This window comes from Musca autumnalis, unplaced genomic scaffold (genome assembly GCF_047663935.1).
Source record: "Musca autumnalis isolate F117 unplaced genomic scaffold, ASM4766393v1 scaffold_1, whole genome shotgun sequence".
NCBI classification, from domain to species: Eukaryota; Metazoa; Arthropoda; class Insecta; order Diptera; family Muscidae; genus Musca; species Musca autumnalis.
In genome coordinates this window covers 297,239,520-297,263,762 of record NW_027411644.1, presented here as the reverse complement: position 1 = coordinate 297,263,762, position 24,243 = coordinate 297,239,520, and the positions used below count along the sequence as shown (strand labels likewise).

General features: G+C 36.0%; 1 protein-coding gene across 11 annotated transcripts in view; it reads left to right on the top strand.

The window, feature by feature from the left end:
* Esp (Epidermal stripes and patches) overlaps positions 1 to 24,243 on the top strand; it is a 198,144-nt gene that overhangs the window by 125,534 nt on the left and 48,367 nt on the right. For 7 of the 11 annotated variants that reach the window (XM_073961867.1, XM_073961872.1, XM_073961870.1 and 4 more), the window contains one exon: positions 13,758 to 14,258. In XM_073961867.1, the coding sequence (XP_073817968.1) occupies positions 14,102 to 14,258 (157 nt within the window). In that variant the 5' untranslated portion in view covers positions 13,758 to 14,101. Of the gene's footprint in view, positions 1 to 82; positions 249 to 322; positions 928 to 13,757; positions 14,259 to 24,243 lie in introns of those variants that run through there. The other 4 variants (XM_073961864.1, XM_073961871.1, XM_073961863.1 and 1 more) reach the window with 4 other exon arrangements.

Below are 24,243 nucleotides of genomic sequence, written 5' to 3'. Positions count from 1 at the left end.
AAAAAAACAATAATACAAAATTGCTATACTTCTCGCAAACAACAGGAAAATAAGAGAAGTGGCCCGTCGTCGTCGTTATGTCTGTTCCAAATAATAAAACAAACAGCAATCGACTTCGATCCGTGCTTTTAACGAAGTCGCCGACGACGATAGTACGACCGGAGACAATGAATTCACGGTCTATCGCACCAGACGAGTGCAGAGAGTGCGAGTGATTGATCGTTGCAAATACGAGTAGCAAATGAGAGGCGGGAGTTTTATTTATTATAAATCTTATTATTATTTCAAGCTGTTGCTGCTGTTGTTGTTGTGGATTTTGTTTGAATGTCCAACAACAGCAACAACAAGATCGTTGACGAACCTTGGTTAAAATGAAATTTTTCGCTTTGATTTTATAAAAGACAAGGTTTGAGCCATAAACGAAAACAGTCACAACTCAAACTTGGACGAAGTAACAAAGTGAAGTGAATAAAACAAAAAATTAAAAAATAAAAATAAATTAATAATAATAAAGAGCAAAAAAGTGTAACAAGTGTAAAATAATAATAATAACAAGAGAGAAATATATAATATAAATATATATAATAGAAAATGATACACAACTGAGTTAAAAAATAAAAAAATATTCAGCAGTTGCAGTTACAGATTTTCAGTTAAAAAAAAAGTATGCAAATTAAATGAGTAATTCGCCAAAAAAATATTATAATAATAAAAAATACATATGGCATAGAAAACTATTTCGAAAATGTCCAAAAATAATATGGTGTTGTATCCAAAAAAAAAATAAATAATATATTAAACATGATTCGCCATAATAAAAGAAAAATAAATGTGATTTTAGAAATGTACAGAATTGAAAAATTAAACGATTATAAAACTGTGTTTCAGAAAAGAATATTTTAATAAAATTATTTTCAAAAAAAAGAAGTAAATAAATAAATAAAACAAAAAATAGTATGAAAAACTAAAATTGTAATGATAATTTTAAAGTGACAATAAAATTGAAAAATATTTTATGCATGTTGAAAAATAAAACAAATGACCTGAAATACCTACGTTGACCAAAATACATTATTTTAGTCAAGTTTTTTAATTAAACAAAAAGTCCCGAATATATTGAAATTTTTGAAGTTATTGAAAACATTTATAATTTTGCTTTAATAAAACATCAACGAGGCAGTAAATCTTAATTTATAGCACGGTGCTCTTGAAGCAACTTTAAATGGAAGGTGCTTACACCTGGGAAGTTTTTGCGGATTCTGAAACTACAATGTTTAAGACGAGAAACATCAAAAGACAAAAAAATCGCCGGAGCGCTTTTTAAATAAATCGCGATTCAATTCGCCATTTTTAAGGGTATATTAGGTTTTCACGATTTTGCTTGGAAACCGCAAGTCCTATCGCATTGGGACTAAAGAAAATGTTGTAGCTATGAAAATTCTGAACAATATTGGCCTTCATGGTATTTTCGTAGGTTTTACCATTTTTGAGATATAGAAGTTCAAATTGGGAGAATTCACTGACTGTCTCCTCATAAAACAATGACATGACTGCAATTTCCCAACTTAATCTTATATATCTCTAAAATTGTACAACCTAGGAAAAAAATATGAAAGCAAATCTTGTAGAGGATTTTCACAGCCGCAAGAATTTCTCTTGTCCCCTTTCGATTAGACTAGCCGTTTTCAAGCAAAATAGTGAAAAACTAACAAAACAAGTAAAAAAGTGTCAGTCGCCTTTGCCGACAGATATATACCCTCAGCCAATGTGAAGCGAAATGTATGTAAGGTATCTTCGGACATTTGAACTTGCCGACAAAAATGTGGATTAGGAATTAACTGCACTAGGGAGGACCGATATGGGCCATTTTAGAAGTTAAACTAAATTTTGATAAAATATTAGGAGATCCAAAGTTTGGACCAAATTGGTTGCCCCATATCGTCCTAGCATTTTAGTGACATTTTTTAAACATTGGGGAGAAGTACCGAAAGTTGTGGACCGGTATTGCCATGAAACTAAGTTTGGATATAATATGACGAAGACCCCAAATCGGTTGAACAGTTCGAGAGTTATCGTGCTCTCCGACCGCAACATATGGTGACATGAGGGCTTTTTTACACCTTTCGGGCTGTTTTCCCAAGAAATATGGACTTGCCCCTGAAAAAACTTTTACCGTCGTAATGGAGGTAGCGAATGCAAATCGCTTCAACAAAAGTCAAAGTGATTCGAAATTTTGTGTGAGAGGTACCAGAAGGAGTAGACAAATATAGTCCATATTCGAACCTGATCTATATCTGGTAGATATATTAGGATGTGCAAAGTATAGATTACGTCGGTCACTCCCTTCAAGAGTTATCGTGCGCAAAATTTTTCCGAACATTTTTGAAGTTTTGTGGAGGAGGTACCAGAAGGAGTTTTCCGATATAGGCCATCTTCGAATTTAAACTATGTTTTGATAAAATATTACGAAGACACAAATCCTCTCGAGAGTTATCTTGCGCTCCAACCACTACACAAGGTGTCATAGGGGCTTTTTGCACCTTTCCGGTCATTTTCTCAGGAAGTATGGACTTGCCCCTGATGAAACTTGTACCGTCGTATGTGGGGAACTGAATACAAGCTGTTGCAACAAAAATCAAAGGGATTCGAGAGCAGGTCCTAAACTGAACTTTTCCGAAATTTTGTGTGGGAGGTACCCGAATTGAGTCCATATTTCAACCTCATATTACTCTGGTAGAAAGTTTACGCTATACAAAGTATGGATCAAATCGGTCACACCCTTCAAGAGTTATCGTGCGTACAAACTTTTCGAACTTTTGTGGGAGAGGTACCGGAAGGAGTGGACCGATGTAGCTCATATTTGAACTTAAACTAAGTTTGGGCAAAATATTACGAAAGCCAAAACTTGAACCGAATCGGTTCATCCGTTCGAGAGTTATCGTGCGCTCCATCCAGCAAGACAGACAGACAAACGGACGGACATGGCTAGATCGACTCCAAATTGTCTGAAACACATTTCGTCCAAACATACTTGGGGTCTAAAACCATTATTTCGGTGAGGCACATTTTCATCGTATCAAAGTGTATATACCCTCTTTAGCCTAAAGGCTGAGGGTATAAAAATTTGAAACCTTGAAAGCAAAATATTTAAAAAGTGTGTTATACTCTCACCAATTCAAGGGATGTCAGGGACCCAATTGATTACTAGACGAGATTTTATTTCTTGCGGTTCTTCTTGACCGAACTGTTTTCATGGACTAACAACTAATTGACAAGAAAATTCGTAACTTGTGTAATTTAAATTACTAAGTTCATTAAATATCTGTTATCAATGTCAATGCCACTATCGACTTCTACAATACGACATTGAAAATCGGTTGCTGACTTTCCATTTTTTTCTGATACAGCGGTATCTTATCACAGATGATTGTGGGATGGAAACACCACATTTTTTGTGAAAATAAAAATCAAACATCAATTAAGATGAAATTGCTTGATTTTAAATATTTCCATGTATTACATTGATGGCATTTACATGTACCCATAGCACAATCATTACAAGGTAGGGCTTTTGGATCCCTTGTTCTTTTAAATTTGTTGTGGAATTCTGTAACTCATTATACCCTCAGCATTTATGCTAACGAGAGTATATGGTAAATTTCAAATTTCCTTTACAATTACATAGAAAAAAAATTAAAAACTTTTTTGGCGAGCACAACCGCCATTTTTGGTACATGGGTTACGAAAACAATCGTGGTTTCAAATCTGTTCGCGTTCACAAAATTGGATACTGCACTCAAAAGTTATATGCGGTTTTACTCTCTTGTAAAGAAAAAATATTTAAAAATTCCTTATGTGTTTTAATAAGAACATGTATATATGAATCGTTAGCAGCATTTGATATCTATCCGTAGATGCTAAAATAGTTGCTAAATTTATTTTTATTTTCGCGGAAAATCAAAAAATATTGAAGAAATCTTGGAATAAATTTTATTTATTCTAAATCATAGTCCAAAAAATCTCTAAAAAATAATTTAAAAATACGTACAGAATCTAGACAACGCGTAGAAAAATGTGAGACCAAAATTATAAAGATCGCGCTTATAACTTGCATATTACAGCAACAACAAAGAACGGAAACTTATTGTTGGAAATTATTTCAAAAATATATTTTTGGTTAAATACGAAAAATTTGAAAAATAAATGTTGTGGGTTATTCTATTATTTCGCTAAATTTCGATCCAAATCCTGAAGTATTTTGCTTAAACTTCTACGAAAAAAGTAATTAGTCATCGTGAAAGTATATTTGCTTTCTGTGATAAGCAATAGAAATAAGAAGTAGAGAGTAATATTGAAATTACAATCAAAGAAAAAACATAGAAGTTAAAAACCGTATAATTCGCGAATTGGTTTGAATCGGTTGAGGTGCATGTGCTTTTCGGATACAGGGAGTCCATGTCTATCAATATGCATGGATTTTCCCATGTTTCATTCAGCGGCCAAAGTGTGCCATCAGTTGCATCTTACTATTCAAAAAACCTTCAAGTGGGCAAAAATTACGCGATGTGCATATGATTATAAGGTGCATCCGATTTCAATGGCCGCCTATTAAAAATACGTCAATATAAATTATTTTAGACAGATTCGTCAAGAACTGCGGATGTGCCACCACATTATATTTTGGGATAAATTGGGATATTGCTCCCGAATCTTTGCAATTTGTGACACACCTTTTTGGCAAATATTATAATCGCGTATAAAGAATTACATTTCTGTAAAAATAATCAACGAAAATCGCGGTTAAATTCGCGGAATTGTCAAAATATATTTTTGCAGATTTTCCTACTTTCAAGGTATCTATATCCGCCGTTTTAGTGGATGGATTCAAACGCAGAAGGGCTTATTAGATCCGGCACGTAAAAACTAAAATCACGCGGGGTTCAGCGGTACCTGTACGACAGTTGTAAATTTTAAAGCCAAAAAATGGGTTTTTTCAGAAAATTTACGCACCAAATTTTCGCTTTTGGACTCCTTTTACTAGGAAGCTGTATGGAGCACACTCATGAGATATAAATCGAACGACGTGGAATCGCGAGCTCTACAATCCTATAAACTAGTTTCGATTATTATCTAGTTGCACCATCTAATTATAAGAAAAATTCGAAAAACACTGAAATCAAAACTTCAAAATTTCAGCATCGATTTTAGGGGGATGCAGTGTATATATCGAAAAGTCATACACTAGAACCATATTGCCTAAGGGGTATTCTTTAGTTCTTTCTTTGAGCACAGGTTTGAATTTTCCGTGGTTTGGCCAGAAATCAAGAAAGAACATAAAAAAAATTGTAAACTTCACACATTTTTCCCATTTTTTTATATTACCACCAGCGCAGCTTCCACGAAAATTATTTGTTATGGTCCATATTATGAGATCGTAGCTAAAACACTTCAATATATATAAATGTATTCATATTTTATAAAATATATTAACCGTTCGCGACTTATTAAATGGTGAACCTCAACTTCAACGATTGTAAAACTTTTTTGAATATTACCATATACACTTTCATACGGGCAAAATGTGTCTCATCGAAATAATGGTTTTAGACCCCAAGTATGTTTGGACAAAATGTGTTTCAGACAATTTGGAGTCAATTTAGCAATGTCCGTCCGTCTGTCTGTCTGGGTGGCAGGTGCGCACGATAACTCTCGAACGGATGAACCGATTTGGTCCAAAAGTTGGCTATCGCAATATTTTGTCCAAACATAGTTTAAATTCGCAGATAAGCCATATCGGTCCACTCCTTCCGGTACCTCCCCCACAAAAGTTCGAAAATGTTCGGAAAATTTGTGCGCACGATAACTCTTGCGGGGAATAACCGACTTGGTCCATACTTTGCACATCGCGATATTTCTACCAAACTTAGATGGGGTTCCAATATGGACTCAATCGGTTCACGCCTTCGGGTACCTCCCACACAATTTCGGAAAAGTTCAGTTTAGGACCTGCTCTCGAATCGCGTTGATTTTTGTTGCAACAACTTGTATTCACCGCCCCCCATACGACGGTGCAAGTTTCATCAGGGGCAAGTCCATACTTCCTGAGAAAACAGCCTAAAAGTTGCAAAGAGCCCCTATGACAACGTGTGTAGTGGTTGGAGCGCAAGATAACTCTCGAACGGATCTGCAGATTCGATCCAAAATTTGGCCTTCGCAATATTTTGTCCAAACATAGTTTAAATTCGCAGATAAGCCATATCGGACCACTCCTTCAGGTACCTCCCCCACAAAAGTTGAAAAATGTTCGGAAAAATTGTGCGTACGATAATTTTTGAAGGGAGTAAGCGATGTAATCCATACTCTGCACATAATAATATATCTACCAGATATAGATCAGGTTCGAATATGGACTATATTTGTGCACTCCTTCGGGCACCTCCCACACAAAATTTCGGATAAGTTCACTTTAAGACCTGCTCTCCAATCACCTTTGTTGAAGCCATTTGCATTCGCTAAGGTCCATATTTCTTGGGAAACCATCCCGAAAGGTGTAGAAAGCCCTATGTCACCATATGTGGCTCTCGAACTGTTCTACCGATTTGGTGCAATATTTGGTCTTCGTCATATTTTATCCAAACCTAGTTTCATGGGGCAATACCGGTCCCCAACTTCCGGTACTTCTCCCCCAAAATGTCACTAAAATGTTAGGACGATATCACTTGAATGGTGCAACCAATTTAGTTTAACTTCTATAATGGCCCATATCGGTTCTCTCTAAGGGTACCTCCCACACAAAAGTTCAACATTTGTGTTAATTCCTAACCCACACTTTTTTCGGCAAGTTCATATGTTGAAAAAGGGCCACAAAATTCTGAAGAGACGCTAAATACATTCTATCTGTCCGTAGATGAAAGTTTCAATTCACATTGGCTGAGGGTATACCTCTGTCGGCAAAGCCGACTGACACTTTTTTACTTGTTTCGGTTTCTGTTCCATAGAAATTAAACCATTCAAAATTCAAGAAAACATTCAACCACAATAATGTAGCGAATATATCAGTATACAACTTTGTGGAACATCAGAGCTCTCTATGAACTGTTCTTAAAGGTCAAAATAGCAAAAAGCTTTAGAAAATATTCGATTTTTATACTTTTTTCTCCGATTCTGGTCCATAGATACCGAACCGTTCAAAATTCAAGAATAAAATTAACTACAAAAATTTACCTAAGATCTCAGTTAACAACTTCCTAGAACATATGAATATTCTAGGAACGGTCCTTCATGTTCAAAATTCACTAACAATTATATTATGGTTAATGCTCAGGTCTGGAAATAACAAACTGTTCAACACTCTAGAAAATTTGAAAGGTTTGTTATTTACGGACCTGACCAGGAAAGAATGGGTAAAACTAATGGAATTTTGCGATTAAAGGGCCGCTCCTAGAATGTTCATATGTTCTAGAAAGTTGTTAACTGAGATCTTAGGCACATTTTTGTAGTTGCTTGTATTCTTGAATTTTGAACGGTTCGGTATCCATAGACCAGAATCGGAGAAAAAAGTATAAAAATCTAATATTTTCTAAAGTATTTTGCTATTTTGACCTTTAAGAACAGTTCGTAGTGGGCTCTGGTGTTCCACAAAGTTGTATACTGATATATTCGCTACATTATTGTGGTTGAATGTTTTCTTGAATTTTGAATGGTTTAATTTCTATGGAACAGAAACCGAAAAAATAAGATAAACATTGCATTTGTTTTGCTATTTTGACCTTTAAGAACCATTTCTACAGGGTTCGTATGTTCTAGAAAGTTGTTTATTGAGATCTAAGGTAGTTGGTTGTTTGATTCAATTTTGATCGGTTCGATATCTGTAGGCCAAAATCTGAAAAAAAATATAACGGAAACTTGACCTTGACAATTTTGACCTTGAAGATAAGGTTGAATGGATTTTATGTCTTCACAATTATTATTCTTTAAAATGAGGGCTAGAACTTTGCCTCCACGAGTAAACCGAAATTCTTAGCGGTTTAGAAGATATGAGCCTGACAAAATGGTCCTTTTTGACATCAAGGCCTCAGGTTTTTGGGGCCCATAACCGCGAAATTCGAAGGGAAAAACGCCGAGACACGTTCTTCTTATTTTTCGTCTTCCATTACGCTGCGGTGTCAGAATATGGCTATTTTTCCATGACACAAAAAAATTACACAGAGTGTATACTTTCAGCCTGTGTGGATTGAAATACTTTTTTTCACAATTTTGGGCGTATGAACCGACAAAAATATGGATAGGATTAAAGCTCAAAAATTTGCGGAAATACGATATATAGGGCTTTTTTACCATTCTAGCCTACGAAAATCTTAATATCGCTGTAAACAGGGCCACTAGGAAAAACCTTGGGTAACAATATCCTCGAAGAGACCCATAACCACACAAAAATGTTGGACATTTGTGTGGATGGTACCCCAGGGATTGGACAGATAGGGCCCAAATTTGAACATAAACTAAGTTTCGACAATAGTTAGAGATCCAAAGATTGAACCAAATCGGTTGGTACGTCTATGAGATATCGCGCGTACCAATTTAGCGAATATTTTCGAACTTTTGTGGGGGAGGTACTGGAAGGAGTGGATCTCGAAGCACCACCTTTGAATTTTATCAAATATTCCAAGAAATATTACGATATCCAAAGTGTGGACGAACGCAGTATTCGGTTCGAGCTTTCCAGCCACTATATATGGTGCCATAGGGTTTTTCTAAAAATTTCGGGCTGTTTTCTCAAGAAGTGGACTTGTCCCTGAAAAAATTTTTACTGTCGTAATTGAGGCAGCGAATGCAAGTTGCTTCAACAAAAATCAAAGTGATTCGAGAGCAGGTCTTAAAGTGAATTTATCCAAAATTTTGTGTGGAAGGTAGCCGAAGGCGAGGACAAATATAGTCCATATTCGAACCTGGGGCCTAATTATGTGATTCGATATCGAGTTGTTTCGACCTGAGTACTCAAAGTTGGGATGACAACATTCGTTATCGAGTAAAATTATCGAGTAATTTCTCGAGGCCAAAGTACCAATCGTAAACAAATAAAATGAAAGATTTCCTTATTGTCTTTTTGTTTAAAATGTAAAAATTGTTGTTTGTTGTCGTTTTATAGAAGAAAAACGATGTTAGTAAATAATTGGCAGCATTTTTTAGACAATATAACAAGAGAAATTGGGAAAATTCCTTTGCAGTCGTTTTGAGAAATTGTGATAAATTTAGAATTAAAATGCATGCAATCATTAACCAAAAATTACTTTTGCAGTCGTTAAAAAATAAGTTGAAAAATAAGCATTTCTGGAAAAAAGAAAAAAAATATTTAATATTAATAGCCTTTATTGTATAAGGGAAGTATATTTTAAACATTTCATCCCCTGTTGTTTACCAAAGGAAATATTCTCTCAGAGAGGCTAATGCAAAACATCCACCAAACTCTCTCTCATTTATTTTGAGAGAGGATTATTAAGGTAGATGTATCAGCAATCCGTTACAACAATGTCAAAAAGATTTTGCAAGAATTAATAATTTTCTTATTTTCATATCACATCTTCATTCCGAAATTATTATTGAATGTATTGTTCAACAAATTCCACAAATATTTACATTTTTTATTCATAATTTAGTTTTTTTTTTTGGTTCTTGCTTTCAAAAAACACCTTTTTTACATCTACCTTCATAATATTCCCTATAGTACACATAGGTTTTCATAGTTCGATTACCGGTTACTCTCGAAACATTCGATCAACGATTTCGATCGAATCTCGTCATGCCGCTTTTTTATCGTGTCGAAATCTTTTTCACGAGCAAATACTCGATCGAATCACGTAATTAGGCCCCTGATCTATATCTGGTATATATATTAGGACGTGTAAAGTATGGACCAAATCGGTCACTCCCATCAAGAATTATCGAGTGCACAATTTTTCCGAACATTGTTTAACTTTTGGTGGGGGAGGTACCCGAAGGAGTGGACCGATAGGGCTTATCTTCGAAATGATGCTAAGTGTGTACAAAATATTGCGAAGACCACATTTTGGACAGAATCGGCATATCCGTTAGACAGTTATCTTGCGCTCCAACCACTTCACTCGGTGTCATAGGGGTTTTTTCAACTTTTAGGCTATTTTTTTAGGAAGTATGGACTTGCCCCTGATGAAACTTGTAACGTCGTATGGGTGGGGGCGGTGAATACAAGTTGTTACAACAAAAATCAAAGCGATTCGAGAGCAGGTCCTAAACTGAACTTTTTCGAAATTTTGTGTGAGAGGTACCTGAAGGAGTGGACCGATTGAGTCCATATTGGAACCTTATCTAAGTCTGGTTAAAATTTCACGATGTCCAAGGTATGGGCCAAATCGAAGACGTCCTTCAAGAGTTGTCGTGCGCACAAATTTTCCGGCCAGACAGAAGGAGGGACATAGCTAAATCAACTCCAAATTGTCTGAAACACATTTCCTCCAAACATACTTGGGGTCTAAAACCATTATTTCGATGAGTCACATTTAACCAATAGGATATTGAAACGATCACATGAAATACTATCTCTTTGTCTGAAACGTCTTATGATAGTGAACAGGTCGGATTCTTTCCTTTTTCAACTGATGATCAAGTACCAGTTAATGTCACGGCGCACAATGGTTCAGGAAACGATTTTCCTGAACCAAAAATCAAAAATTTGTTCTGTCAAAGATATTTAATTTCTATATGGGATTCGATAGTAAACATATTGAAACAAAGGAAACCCAAAAATTAGGTAAAAATATTGGAAGGTGTGGGCGTGACGAACATTTTCCCCATTTTTGGGAAATACGTAATTTTTTCAAATTTCTAGAGAAAGACGTAGCTATTTCTCGGAAACTATAGCAGAGGTAGGTAGGATTGTGGCCTTTGAAAATCTTTTTAGTAAATTACCGTAGCGTTTACACAACATGAGCTATTGTATTTTTCCTTAGGTACTAAATTTTATGAAATTCCAAATTTAGTGGACTAGAACTTTTGTGGAACAAAGCTTTGTTTTCACAGAAAGATGCCCGAGAGTCTCCTCTTTCAGCCTATATATACTTTTGTACCCGTCCCGTTCAGTCCGTTGAACACTTTTTTCAATTTATTGAAATTACATGGGTAAAAAATGTGAGTTTTTCTATACTGTTTCCATATGAATTACAGATTTTTGACACAAATTATAATTTTTTTGAGTATATGAGTTTTTATACGAGTTATATAAGTAATATGAAAACCCAAGGAGTATTTTTTTAATTTTTGAAAAAATTAAAATTTTTTTTTTAAATTTTTTGAAAAAAAATTTTTTTACACTTTTTTTTTCGAATTTTTTTAGTTTTTTGGTAATTTTATTGTTTATTTGTTGGTGTTTGACCATCTTTAATACATAGGAACATATAAAAAAACACAAACACACTCATATTTTGATGAAAAATGGTTAAAAAACTCAAAAGTTTAACTTTGACCATGAATTTCTCTGCAACTACCGGACCAAATTTGACCGCTTATAATTCGTCTGAAAGCTAACTGTGTTATCTTTCTAATAAAAAAAAGAATTATGAAAATGTCTCTATTCGTTCGATATTTACAGAATTTTGACCAGGAAAAAACGATTCTGAACCACTGTGCGGCGGGTCCTTACTGACTGCCTAAAACCGAACGCTGTTTCTTAAACACTATTTTTTGTTCCTTCCCGAGTTTTTTATTTTGTCTCTTCGTCTGAAACCAGTTACTTGTGTCTCCGATTGTTTTTGGATAAGTATACGAGGTTTACAGTGTATGTTTTATGTTTATGTATGACATATATGTATATCAAAATTTCAGACAGGCCTTGTCTGTTGTCAAGCTTTAACACCTAAGATACAGCAAGAGCAAAATAAATCCGGACTTTGTCATGTTAATATCGGCCAGAACCTTTCCTTGGCTTCATTTACCCCATACGTCACCCACCAATTTAGTTTGCATTTCCTCTAAAGAGAAATTTGATCTGCAAAATATGTATGTCTCCCCGCTATAAGCCTTAACTAATTTATTCATCTTTGCTTAAAAAATCACCAATGCCATTTTTAATTACACAATTTTCATGGTTCGCTTGCTCTCCAAAGACAGACAAACAAATTAGTCATGGAATGTTTTGAAGCTACAATAAAAAATAAAAAAAAAATATTTAACTTTACACGAAAATTAAGAATTTTTAATAGCCCCCCACCTTGATAAAGCCGCAAACATATTGGTGTCTTGTATTCTTTTTTCAAATACCTTTTATTATTTAATTTAATATCATATTGACCTCAAGGTGGAAAAAAGAATTTTATTTTGAAAAAAAAACCATTGATTTTTGTAATGGATTCCCTTCTCTTCTAATGGATGGTGTTCGGTCAATTACAATTAAATCATCCAAAAAAAACATTTATTTAATGAACAGCATCTGTGTTAAAAAAACTACAACAACATATCGTCGGTGTCATGCTTAAGTGTTCCATACGCCATTTGCCAGTTTTGAGATAATAGCATTTTAATGTTTTGCGTCACAACTGCGTGGAGCTGACTAAAGAAAATATTCATATTTTTGACTTTAAATATTAATAATAGTATATAGAACATATATAGAACATATTTGGAAATTAGAGGAATATGTATTGAAATATAAAAGTTATAGAGATTTGTTTAAAAAAAGAATTTTTGTTGATTTGTTCCATATCCGCACTTATGACACAAATGCGAAACATTGTAAATCACATGGAACAAAGTGACAAAAAAATTTTCCATCTTTGCCTCAATAAATTAAATACTTCTAAATCAAAAATTAAAATTCTGATTTTTGAAATGTGTTTTTAAACTTGTAAGTTTTTAAAATATTAATTTCATAACTGAAAAAAGTTTATGCTTTCACGTCGAGGCGTGGATATCTCGGAAACTAGAGCAGGTAGGAGAAAGCCGACTAGATATTCAGAAAGAGCATACCGGAAAACCCTAGAAACGACCTGTATCTCAAAAAGTCAAAAATGGCGTATGGAACACTTAAGCATGACACCGACGATATGATGACATGAGTTTGTTTTAAATTTATGTTACAATAATTTCAAGTTTAATGACCCACCGGTTCATGAAAATTAAATTTGGTTGAAATTTAACATCATAAAATTAACAACAACAATAACAGCAGTGCGGAAATCTAATTTGTTTTAACAATTAAATTAAAACTAAGTGAAAACAAGCTGACAAAAGACTAGAATCGGTGTGGTTGATCATTTTATACCCTATACAGAAATGCTCCAATGACCTTTAAAGTTAAAAAAGGGGGATTTTTTGTAAAGTTACGCAGGTCTACAATGGCCAACAATAATGTAGAAAAAATTTTCTTTTGTTATTACAACAATAATAAAAATAACAGATGCATTTTACATATCTGCATTCTTTTAAATATATTTTCATCCACAATAAATCCCCTAAAAATAAATACAAAACTAGGTATTCTGTGTTTTTTTTTTTGTTTTTCTTATTTATTCCATGCAAAATTGTATTCCACTTGCATATAATTTTTTGCCAAATAAATACCCCCAAATAATAGTACACCAACTCTGTAGTGTAGGGTATAATTAAGCGAGACATTAGACATCTAAATGTTTAAACAAAATAAATACAAATTATCCAAACACAACAAAAAAAAATCTTAACAAATTCCATTTAAATAATAAACATTTTTTTGTTTATTTAAATTGTAGCAGTGGAATTTACAACAACAATAACATCAACAGAGCAACAGAACAACAGTAGCAGCAACAACACACAAAAATCATCTTTAAAACAGCCTAAACAACAGTCATCCCAAAAAATTAATTAAAACGTGTATTTTGCTTTGTGAAGTGATTTAAAAGTACATATTATTATAACAACAGCAACAACAACGAGTGTGAACCAAAAAAATACAAAACAAATCATCCGCTTAGAAAGAAAATCAATATTTTTATTGTGCAAAAAAAAAAAAAAAAAATAAATAAACCAAGCAAAATAAAACAAATTCGTTTCGTTATACTGGCTACGATAAAAGAATTCGAAATATTCCACAATGAAATTGAATCCGGCCTCGGATCACGTTTATTTCAACGATGGCTTTAAATGCTCTTCGATTAGCATTACCACCAATTTGAATGAAGCGACGTCGAATGGCGATGTAAACGGCGTTGATAGCGGCAATGGATCACAGGGCTCCAATGAATTTATATGTAAGTATTGACAATTCTTATATAAACATACATATATATGTACATACATATATTATTTATCTTTCTCTCAATGGAGAGAGGAAGGGAAGTTAAAATTGCAGAAATAATTTTTGCAGGAAGTATTTTTTCTGATGGCTAATAAAATCACGGTGCGCCTCAACCAAGTTTGAATGAAAGGTGCTAACACCTGGGAAGTTTTTGCGGATTCTGAAACTACAATGTTCATAGAAAAGAAAAATCAAAAAGCGCTTGGAAACAAAAAGTCCTATCGAAATGGGATTTGAGACAATGTTGTAGCTGTGAAAATTCTGTACAAGGTTGAGCTTTATAATATTTTCGTAGGTTTTAACATTTTTGAGATATAGAAATTAAAATTGGGACAATGCATTCACTAACTGTATCGCCTCCTTATAAAACTATGTCATGCACGGTACGCCTAACTAACTTTAAATGAAAACAGCTTACACCTGGGAAGTTTTTACGGATTATAAGGAGGCGTTTCAGTCAGTGCACTGTCCCAATTTTAACTTCTAACGGGTGATCCAACTAGAGGTACTTTTTTCAATAGCTTTTTTTATGACAGATCACGTGTGAGTCGTTTCATTCTGTCACGTCATTATACCCTCAGCCTTTAGGCTAAAGAGGGTATTTACACTTTGATACGACCAAAAATGTGCCTCATCGAAATAATGGTTTTAGACCCAGAGTATGTTTGTACGATATCCGTTTCAGACAATATTGAGTAGATCTAGCAATGTCCGTCCGCCTGTCTGTCTGGCTGGCTGGTGCGCACGATAACTCTCGAACGGATCAATCCATTCGGTTCAAATTTTGGGTGTCGAAATATTTTGTCCAGATTCGATTTAAGTTCGAAGATGGGCCATATAGGTCCACTCCTTCAGGTACCTCCCCCACAAATGTTCAAAAATTGTCGCAAAACTTATGCGCACGATAACTCTTGTAGGGAATAACCGATTTGGTCCATACTTTGCACATCGTGTAATTTCTACCAAACTTAGATTAGGTTCCAATATGGACTCAATCTGTCCACTCTTTCGGGTACCTCCCACACAAAATTTCGGAAAAGTTCAGTTTAGGACCTGGTCTCGAATCGCTTTGATTTTTGTTTACGCAATTTGTATTCGCTATCCTCTATACGACGCTGTAAGTTTCATTAGGGGCAAGTCCATACTTCCTGAGAAAATAGCCTGAAAGTTACAAAAAACCCTATGACACCGTGTGTAGTGGTTGCAGCGCAAGATAACTCTCGAACGGATCTGCCGATTCGGTCCAAAATTTGGTTTTCGTAATATTTTGTCCAAACTTAGTTCAAGTTCAAAGATGGATTATATCGGTCCACTCCTTCCGGTACCTCCCCCACAGAAGTTCGAAAATGTTCGGAAAATTTGTGCGTACGATAACTCTTGAAGGGAGTAACCGATTTGGTCCATACACATTATGAAATTTCTACCAGACTTAGATGAGGTTCCAATATGGACTCAATTGGTAAACTCCTTCGAGTACCTCCCACACAAAATTTCGGAAAAGTTCAGTTTAGGACCTGCTCTCGAATCGCCTTGGTTTTTGTTGTACCATCTTGTATTCACTGTCCCCTATACGAAGGTACAAGTTTCCTTAGGGGTAAGTCCATACTTCCTGAAAAAATAGACTGATGACACCATGTTTGTGGGTGGAAGCGCAAGATAATTCTCGAACGGAAATGCCGGTTCCGGTCAAAATTTGGCCTTCGTAATATTGTTTCCAAACTTAGTTTAAGTTCGTAGATAAGCCATATCGGTCCACTCCTTCAGGTACCTACGCCACAAAAGTTCAAAAATATTCGGAAAAATTGTGGGCACGATAACTCTTGATGGGAGTGACCGATTTGGTCCATACTTTACACATTCTCATAATATCTACCAGATATAGATAAGGTTCGAATATGGACTATATTTGTCCACTCCATCCCGTACCTCCCACACAAAATTTTGGATAAGTTCACTTTAAGACCTGCTATTGAATCACTTTGATTTCTGTTGAAGCAACTTACATTCGCTGCCTCAATTACGATGGTAAAAGATGTTTCAGGGGCAAGTCCATACTTCTTGAGAAAACAGCCCGAAGGGTGTAAAAACCCCCTATGGCACCCCCATGGTCTATGCCGGTCTATTCCTTTAAGTACCTTTTCAGCAAAATTTTTTAACTTTAATCCTAATCAACATTTTTGTCGGTTCATACGAGACCAAAATTTTGAAACCCCCTAAATACATAAGTTTATTGTGAAAAAAAGTGTTTCAATTTGCACAGGCTGAGGGTATATCTCTGTCGGCAAAGCCGACTGATACTTTTTTACTTGTTTTTGTTTAGTATTGTTTGGCATTTTATCGTGGAAAGACTTACGACTGAACAGTGTTTCCTAATCGTTCAATTTTATTCCGAAAATCCACGTTCTTTGAGGAGGGTGTTTCGAGCTAAATTTTGTTCAGCTATGAGGCCAATTTCTGACTTTATGGGTATTTAAACAATTAAAGTAGCCACGTTTGTTTTAAGAGCAACCTAAAAATATTCAAGAGGTGTCACTTTATACAGAAGAAACAACGGTTTCATGTGGTTTATTCGCTGGTAGAATCAACAGCCCACATTTCTTCAAAAATCATGTCGGAGAGAACGTAACCGTCAATGGCGACTATGATAGCCGACTATTTGATGCCTGAAAATGAAGCTCGTGATCTCGGCGACATTTTGGTTTCAACAAGACAACGCTACTTCCCCACATGGCATCATTCAATGGATTGATTAAGAGAACACTTCGATGAGCAGACAGGTTTTGGGACGTTCCATTGGCCACCAAGATCGTATGATATCACACCGCTAGACTTTTTCCTGTGGCGATATGTAAAGTCTAAAGTGTATGCGGACAACCCCGCTTCGATTCAGGCCCTAGGTCAAAACATCACGCATGTCATAAATTAGTTACCCGTCGAAATGTTCGAATGATTCAGCGAAAATTTTACTCTACGCACAGACCGTCTAAGACGTAGACGCGGCCAACATTTGATAGCCATGGGGCCGTTATTATATGTGTTCTTTGACTATCTGATGGATTTGAAAACGTAAAATACACCAATTTGGAGGCATTAAAATATACTTTTTGCATTGAAAGGTTATACCAAGAAGCTCCTCCTTGAAATTCAATCATCACTTTTAACTTTAAGTTAAGCGGAACGCTCTTTATCTGTTCGTAAATCCAAAATATAACAAAAGAAGACTTGTAATAATGGGGTATAAACTTAAAAAAATAAATGCCAAAGAATGTTCTTTCAAATGCGTTTTTTTTTTTTGTGTTTTTTCTTTAAAAAATTTGGGAACCTCTAGTTGGATCACCCTTTATATCTCAACCAGTAAAAAAGTATCAGATGGCTTTGCCGACAGAGATATACCCTCAGCCTATGTGAATTGAATCTTTCATCTACAGACAGATCGAATGTATTTCGGGGCTTTTAAGAATTTTGTGGACCTTTTTGGACTAGGATAAACTTTCAAAAGTGTTGCGGAGGAGGTACTTAAATGAATGGATAGACATAGTCCTTTATAGAAGTGGATATTATTTTGGGAGTCATATCTTTTCAATGGATATCGCGATCAATAGTCATTTCAGTGGGTCATTGTATAACTTTTGGACCGTTATGCCAGGAAGAATGGTCTTGTCCACGTAAAACATAATGTCGCTGTAAACAGGACCGATCTTTCAAAGGATCTTCGAAGAGACCCTAAACTGCACTTAGACACTAGTGTTGAACTTTTGTGGGGGAGATACTCTAAGGAGACGACTGATATGGGCCATTTTAGAAGTTAAACTAAATTTGGACAAAATATTAGGAGATCCAATGTTTGGAACAAATTAGTTGCCCCGTTCAAGAGATATCCTGCATATAATTTTAGTGATATTTTTTAAATATAGGGGGGAAGTACCGGAAGTTGTTTACCGTGCTTTCCAGCCACTACATATGGTGTCATAAGGAACTTTTACACCTTTCGGGCTGTTTTCCAAAGAAATATGGACGTGTCCCTGAAAAAAACGTTTCCCGTTGTAATTGAGGCAGCGAATGAAAGTTGCTTCAACAAAAATCAAAGTCATTAGAGAGCAGGTCTTAAAGTGAACTTATCCGAAATTTTGTGTGGCAGGTACCCGAAGGAGTGGACAAATATAGTGCATATTCGAACCTTATATATCTGGTAGATATATTAGTGTGTAAAATGTAGACTAAATCGGTCACTCCCTTCAAGTGTTATCATAAGCACAATTTTACCGAACATTTTTTAACTTTTGTGGGGGAGGTACCCGAAGGAGTGCACCCGTCTTCGATATTCAAATAAGTTTGGACAAAATATTACGAAGGTCCAATTTTGGACCGAATCGGCGGCTCCGTTCAAAGCGAATCGAGAGCAGGTCCTAAACTGAAATTTTCCGAAATGTTGTGTTGGAGGTACCCGAAGAAGTGGATCGATTGAGTGTTGCTGTACTGAAAGAATCTTTGTCTGTTCATGTAGATGGTCCACTGAAGACATGAGGAGGCATTTTTCAGGGCGGCACTCTGGTAGGTTTGAATATTTTTCCTTTACATTGCACCTTTATTCGTGGACAACAGTGGCACCGCACAGCTTACCACAAACCGACCTTTCGCGTTACATGAGGTAAACAAGGTTTCTTTGTCTGCACCCAAGTGCTGCTGGCTAGGGACTTGAGCACCTGGTTCCTACACCTCAGCTTGTCGCAGATAGCTGTGACATGCGGGGACATTACTTGAACATGCTGTCGAATGTGACCCCTTGAATTTTGGGGTAGTTTGTGGTAGGAATTCTTCTACCATCGACTATGACATTCTACTTAGTGCTCACTTACTGCTCTGCAGTCCGTGTGACTGTAGATTTATTGCCTGATATTTGCATGTTCCTCGCATGGAAAAAAGTGGTAAGATCAGTCAAATAGAAGTCCAGCCTTTCACAAATGACATCAGGGAAGCTACCCGACACCATGATCGTACAATCATCAGCATACGTTACAAATCACTGCCGTCTGGAGGGGTGGAATACAGGAGAGGTAGAGGTTAAACAGATCCGGACCCCACCTTGGGGAACCCACTGTTTCGCTCTACATGGCTTCGACTTCCAGTTTCTGAATTCCACGTACGACTTGCGTCCTTACAGCAGGTTAGTCTGATCAATGTCCTCAAACAGCGTGGAGTGCTTGACAGTATCAAAGGCTTTTGATAAGTCGAACGCCACCATCAGCGTTATGTCGCACGGTTTGCTCTGGTTGAATCCTCGACTAAAATGTGAGCGTGCAGCGCTGTTTTTGTGCTGTGGGCGACAAAGGCGAAATCGGTCTGTACGATCCACCGTTGCTGGCATCCTTGCCTGGCTTCTGTATCGGGATCACCCTGCCCATTTTCCAGACTTCGGGAAAGATCGTAACTTTGATGAGGTACTGAACTCCCAGCTCATCCAGCTGTTTCAGCATTACCGCATTACCATTGAGATGAAAGCGCGGCGTTCAGAGGCGGTGAAATCGGTCGGTCTGCTGACGGTGACAATTATGAGGAGACGTCAATGGTTATGTCTGGCGAACTGCTTCTGGTAGGAGCGTCATCATTAATCGTACAAAATGTAGAGCTATACATTTTCTCGGCCAGCACTGAACTCCTCGGGTCGTTTCCTAGGACCGAATGCCATAAGTCATGCTGACCACATGGTCAGTTCATTAGAGCCAGGCTCAAGTGAGAACAGATTCATGCACTAGGGAAGCTAATTCCCCACCTCCATTGCTGGTGCAATCCATCCTTAATATGCTCTAACCATCACAACGCTTTAAGCTACAGTTGTTGTTGGGCTTGGTTTCTTGCACTGCCATCCGGCTCATGAAATGAGGGGATTGGAACAACGACTGGGTTAGGTGCTGCTCCTTTTTTCTTGCATCTTCCTTTTTTCATTTGCATCTTCCCGATTCTCGACTGTGGTGGATGGGGTGTAACAAACCAAGCACACACATATTGGTCCTGGGGTTTCATCCGTCCCGGCACGACCCAAAAGAATCCAGAGCAGGCATTCTGGGTATGCTGCTCCCAACACAGTAAAACTATACAAACACAAACATGTGTACCCAGAGGTAGCAGCCGCTGGTCGGAACACAGGTGTTTTGTGGTTCCGGTCAATTTTGAACGGCATCGGCTGATCCGTTCGAAAGTTATCTTGCGCTCCAGCCAGACGGACGGGCATGGCTAAATCGACTCCAAATTGTCAGAAACGGATTTCGTTCAAACATACTTGGGGTCTAAAACCATTTATTTAAGAAAAGCATAGAAGAGTCTCGGACAACGCAACATGCCCGATTCGTAGTCGTAACCTTTTGTATATTTCATAAATAAAAATATTGAACCAAAAACAAGATTTAGAACGCCACATGCCCGTTTTATATTTTATAATAAAACAAAAACGGATTTCAAAACGGAATGGAATGTTTTGGGTAAATATACACATATTTTTTGTGCTGAGCTGTTCACCTGTATCCAATTAATTAAGGGTTATTAGCAATGAACAAACAAACGAATGAACTTTAAAAAGTGCATTCCAAATTAGTTAAAATTCCATTATTAATATTTTTCGAAATATTTTTTTATACCCTCCACCATACATATATGGAGGGTATAATTATATTTGTCATTCCGTTTGTAACACATCGAAATATTAATTGGAGACCCTATAAAGTATATTTTTGATCAGGGTAAAATTCTAAGTCGATATAACCACCCAGCAAAAAAATCTCCCCAAAGTAATGGGTTTTTGGTATTTGGTCTTCATTTGGGTTACTAAACGTTCCATATAAAATTTTTCGGTAAAGACCCATGGCTTCACATAGCCCCCATAGAACGGTACCACCCGATTTTAGGTATTTTAAAGGTTTTAGCCTCATTATCACACCGAAAAGGCTGCAATTTGGTACTTAGTCTTTGTTGGGGGTATAAAACTTTCTCTCAGAAATTTGTCGGTATAGCCGCCATAGAAAGGTACCTCCCGATTTTCGGTATTTTGAAGGTTGTGGCCACAGCAACCCACCGAAATGGCTGAAATTTGGTATTTAGTCTTTGTTTGAAGTAAAAGCCTTTCGGACTGAAATTCGCCGGTATAGGTCCACGTTTCGATATAGGCCCCATAGAACGGTACCTCCCAGATTTCGTAATTATGAAGGTTGTGACGTCAATATCCCACCGAAAGACAGGATTTTGTTATTTAGCCTTCCATGTGGTTATAAAATATTCCAGAAGAGAAATATCAGTATACGTGCGCGGGTTCCTATATCTCCCATATATGTAGGTCTACGCCTTCATATAGCCCCCATAAAACATTACCTCTTGATTTTCGGTATTTTGAAGGTTTCACCGAAATATCGTAAATTTGGTATTCAGGCTTCTTTGAGTCTAAAAACTTTCCGCCAGAAATTGTAGGTACAGATCGACGTTTCGATATAGCCCCATGGAACAGTACCTCCCGAATTTCGCTATTTTGTTTTATTGTTTAACCGAACTTTCGGAAATTTGATATTTAGTCTGCTTCGTAAACGAAAGGAAACTAATTGTTCAATTTTCCTTAAATATATCTCGTGGTGGAGGGTATAATAAGTTCGGCCTGGCCAAACTTAACGCCGTTCTTACTTGTTTTGTTTTTTTTACTTTTAATTGTTAATTTGATTTATGGGGAACCGGAATTGTTGTCTGCGATTTTATCCCGGATAACATCTACGACAGACAACATCATAATTGAGTTGTCGTCAATTGGGATGATGACGTTATATAGCCAGAACTTGCCACTAAAAACTGTCTATAAAATGTTACTTTTTTATAATTAGTCCCAAACACACAAATTATTCTTTTCACATAATTATTTTGCAACTGTTTTTTTTTTTCTATATTTCGTTTCGTTTCCGACTTTTGATGTTGTTATTATGGGAAAATATTTAAATGGGCAAGCATTGTTTCGGAGGAGGATAGTAGTGCATACAACTAAAAAACATTTATTCGAAACAGTTGTTTAATATTGTTGATATTAAATTCATAAGAAAAGTTTTGATTGTTAGATATAAATTTGAGTGTTTGCGACACGTGATTCATCATTAAAATAATGAAAGTTGAATTATTTGAATATTTGCTTATAAAGCAGTCACTACTGAGTAGCCCAAAGTCCTCTTCATTATCTCGATCATTAAATATTTGTTATAGTTCCATAAATTTAATTTTTGTTTCAAAACCACCAAATTTATACAGTAGACAGTAGATATTTTGAAAGTATATACCAGTTTTGCATTTTTCGAGAAACCTTTTCAAAACAAAAACGAAGTAGTTTTTTTTTGGAACAACGTTATTTTTTGGAATAATAAATTAGATTTACAAAATCAATAAATATTTTTATTTGTTTGTGATATATTAGGTGTAGCACGTAGTAGAGTGAGTCACTGGTTAAATGATTATAAATGCAAATAAGGCATACATGGGCTAACGCCCATCGAACATACAACTTGATGAATGCCCAATAAAAGGCTCTTCGTTCATTTGAACAAAGCCGCGGTAGCATAAATGCAACATATTCCAACATTGCCAGCTGTGATGAATTGTGAATATGTATGAATGAATATAAACCCAAATCAAAAGGTAATTTTGTATAATCCAGAATAAACTGGTTTACTAGATTGTTGACATTTTAGATACATATGTATAAGAGGAATATTCTCTTTGGATCTCGTGAATGAAATTACCTGTATTTGAAATGAAAAATGTGTTTAAATTAAATTAATATACCGTGGTACAAAGCTTAAAATTCCTGACTTGCATACAGAAGAAGGTCGTTGTTTCAAACTCCTGCCAAACTAGACTTCACATTTTTTTCAGCGGTTTCAGGTTGTTTCGGTGATGTTGAAACTTCATTAAATCTAGCTAAATAAGTAAAAACAAGTAAAAAAGTACCTGTCGGCTTTTCCTCAGCCTGCGTGAAATCAAACATTCATCTATTGACAATATCAAATTGACTACCGGCTACGTAAACGAAATACTTTTCACCAATAATTATATATTAAGGGGGTTACAGATTTTGTGGACCTTTTTGGACGTATCAACTAGCTGACAAAAATATATTTGAATTGTAGCTCAAAAGTGGAGGTATCTGAAGGAATGGATCTATATAGTCCAATTTGGAAGTGGATCTTGTTTTTGGCAGCCGCTTATTTTCGATACACACAGAAAAAAATGGCCTCTCTAACATATGTCCCAAACATATTTTGCAGCAAACATATATTTGTTTGCAAGCAGTTCCAAACATAACATATGTTTGGGTCATGCAAACAAATTATATGTTTGGGTGCAACAATTACAAACCCAAAAGCCACAAAAAACACAAACACATGAACCAGTGGGCGCTTTCTGAGAGCAAGGGAGCGTAAATGTCAATGTGAAACAGATTGAAATAAATGCTCACTTGCTTTCAGCAAGCGCTCACTGGCTATTTCTAACATATATACACATTTATAAATGGTGGTGTTTTTTATTGAAGGGCATAGAAAAAAAGGTAAAACAACAAAGACACATAGGTACAAATAAAATTCCATAGAAATACATAACACACTTTAATAAAAGAAAAATTGAATGAAATAATTTATAAAAAGTCACACTTTTAAAAAGAAACAAGTGAGCCAAGGCTATAGTCGGCTCGGGGCCGACTATGTGATACCCTACACCACTACCCCTGTTCATAAGCTTTTGACTAATAAAATTCAAAATATTAAAATTGGGATAGCTTAGCGCCTTTGCTCTGAATGTCTACATTAACACAGGTACAACCCAAATAAAAAATGGAAAAGTGGGATGTATGCCAACCATCAATAGGCTTCTTTCTGTGTTAGATCCCCATCAACTCCCAAAATTTCGTGAGGATCCGATCA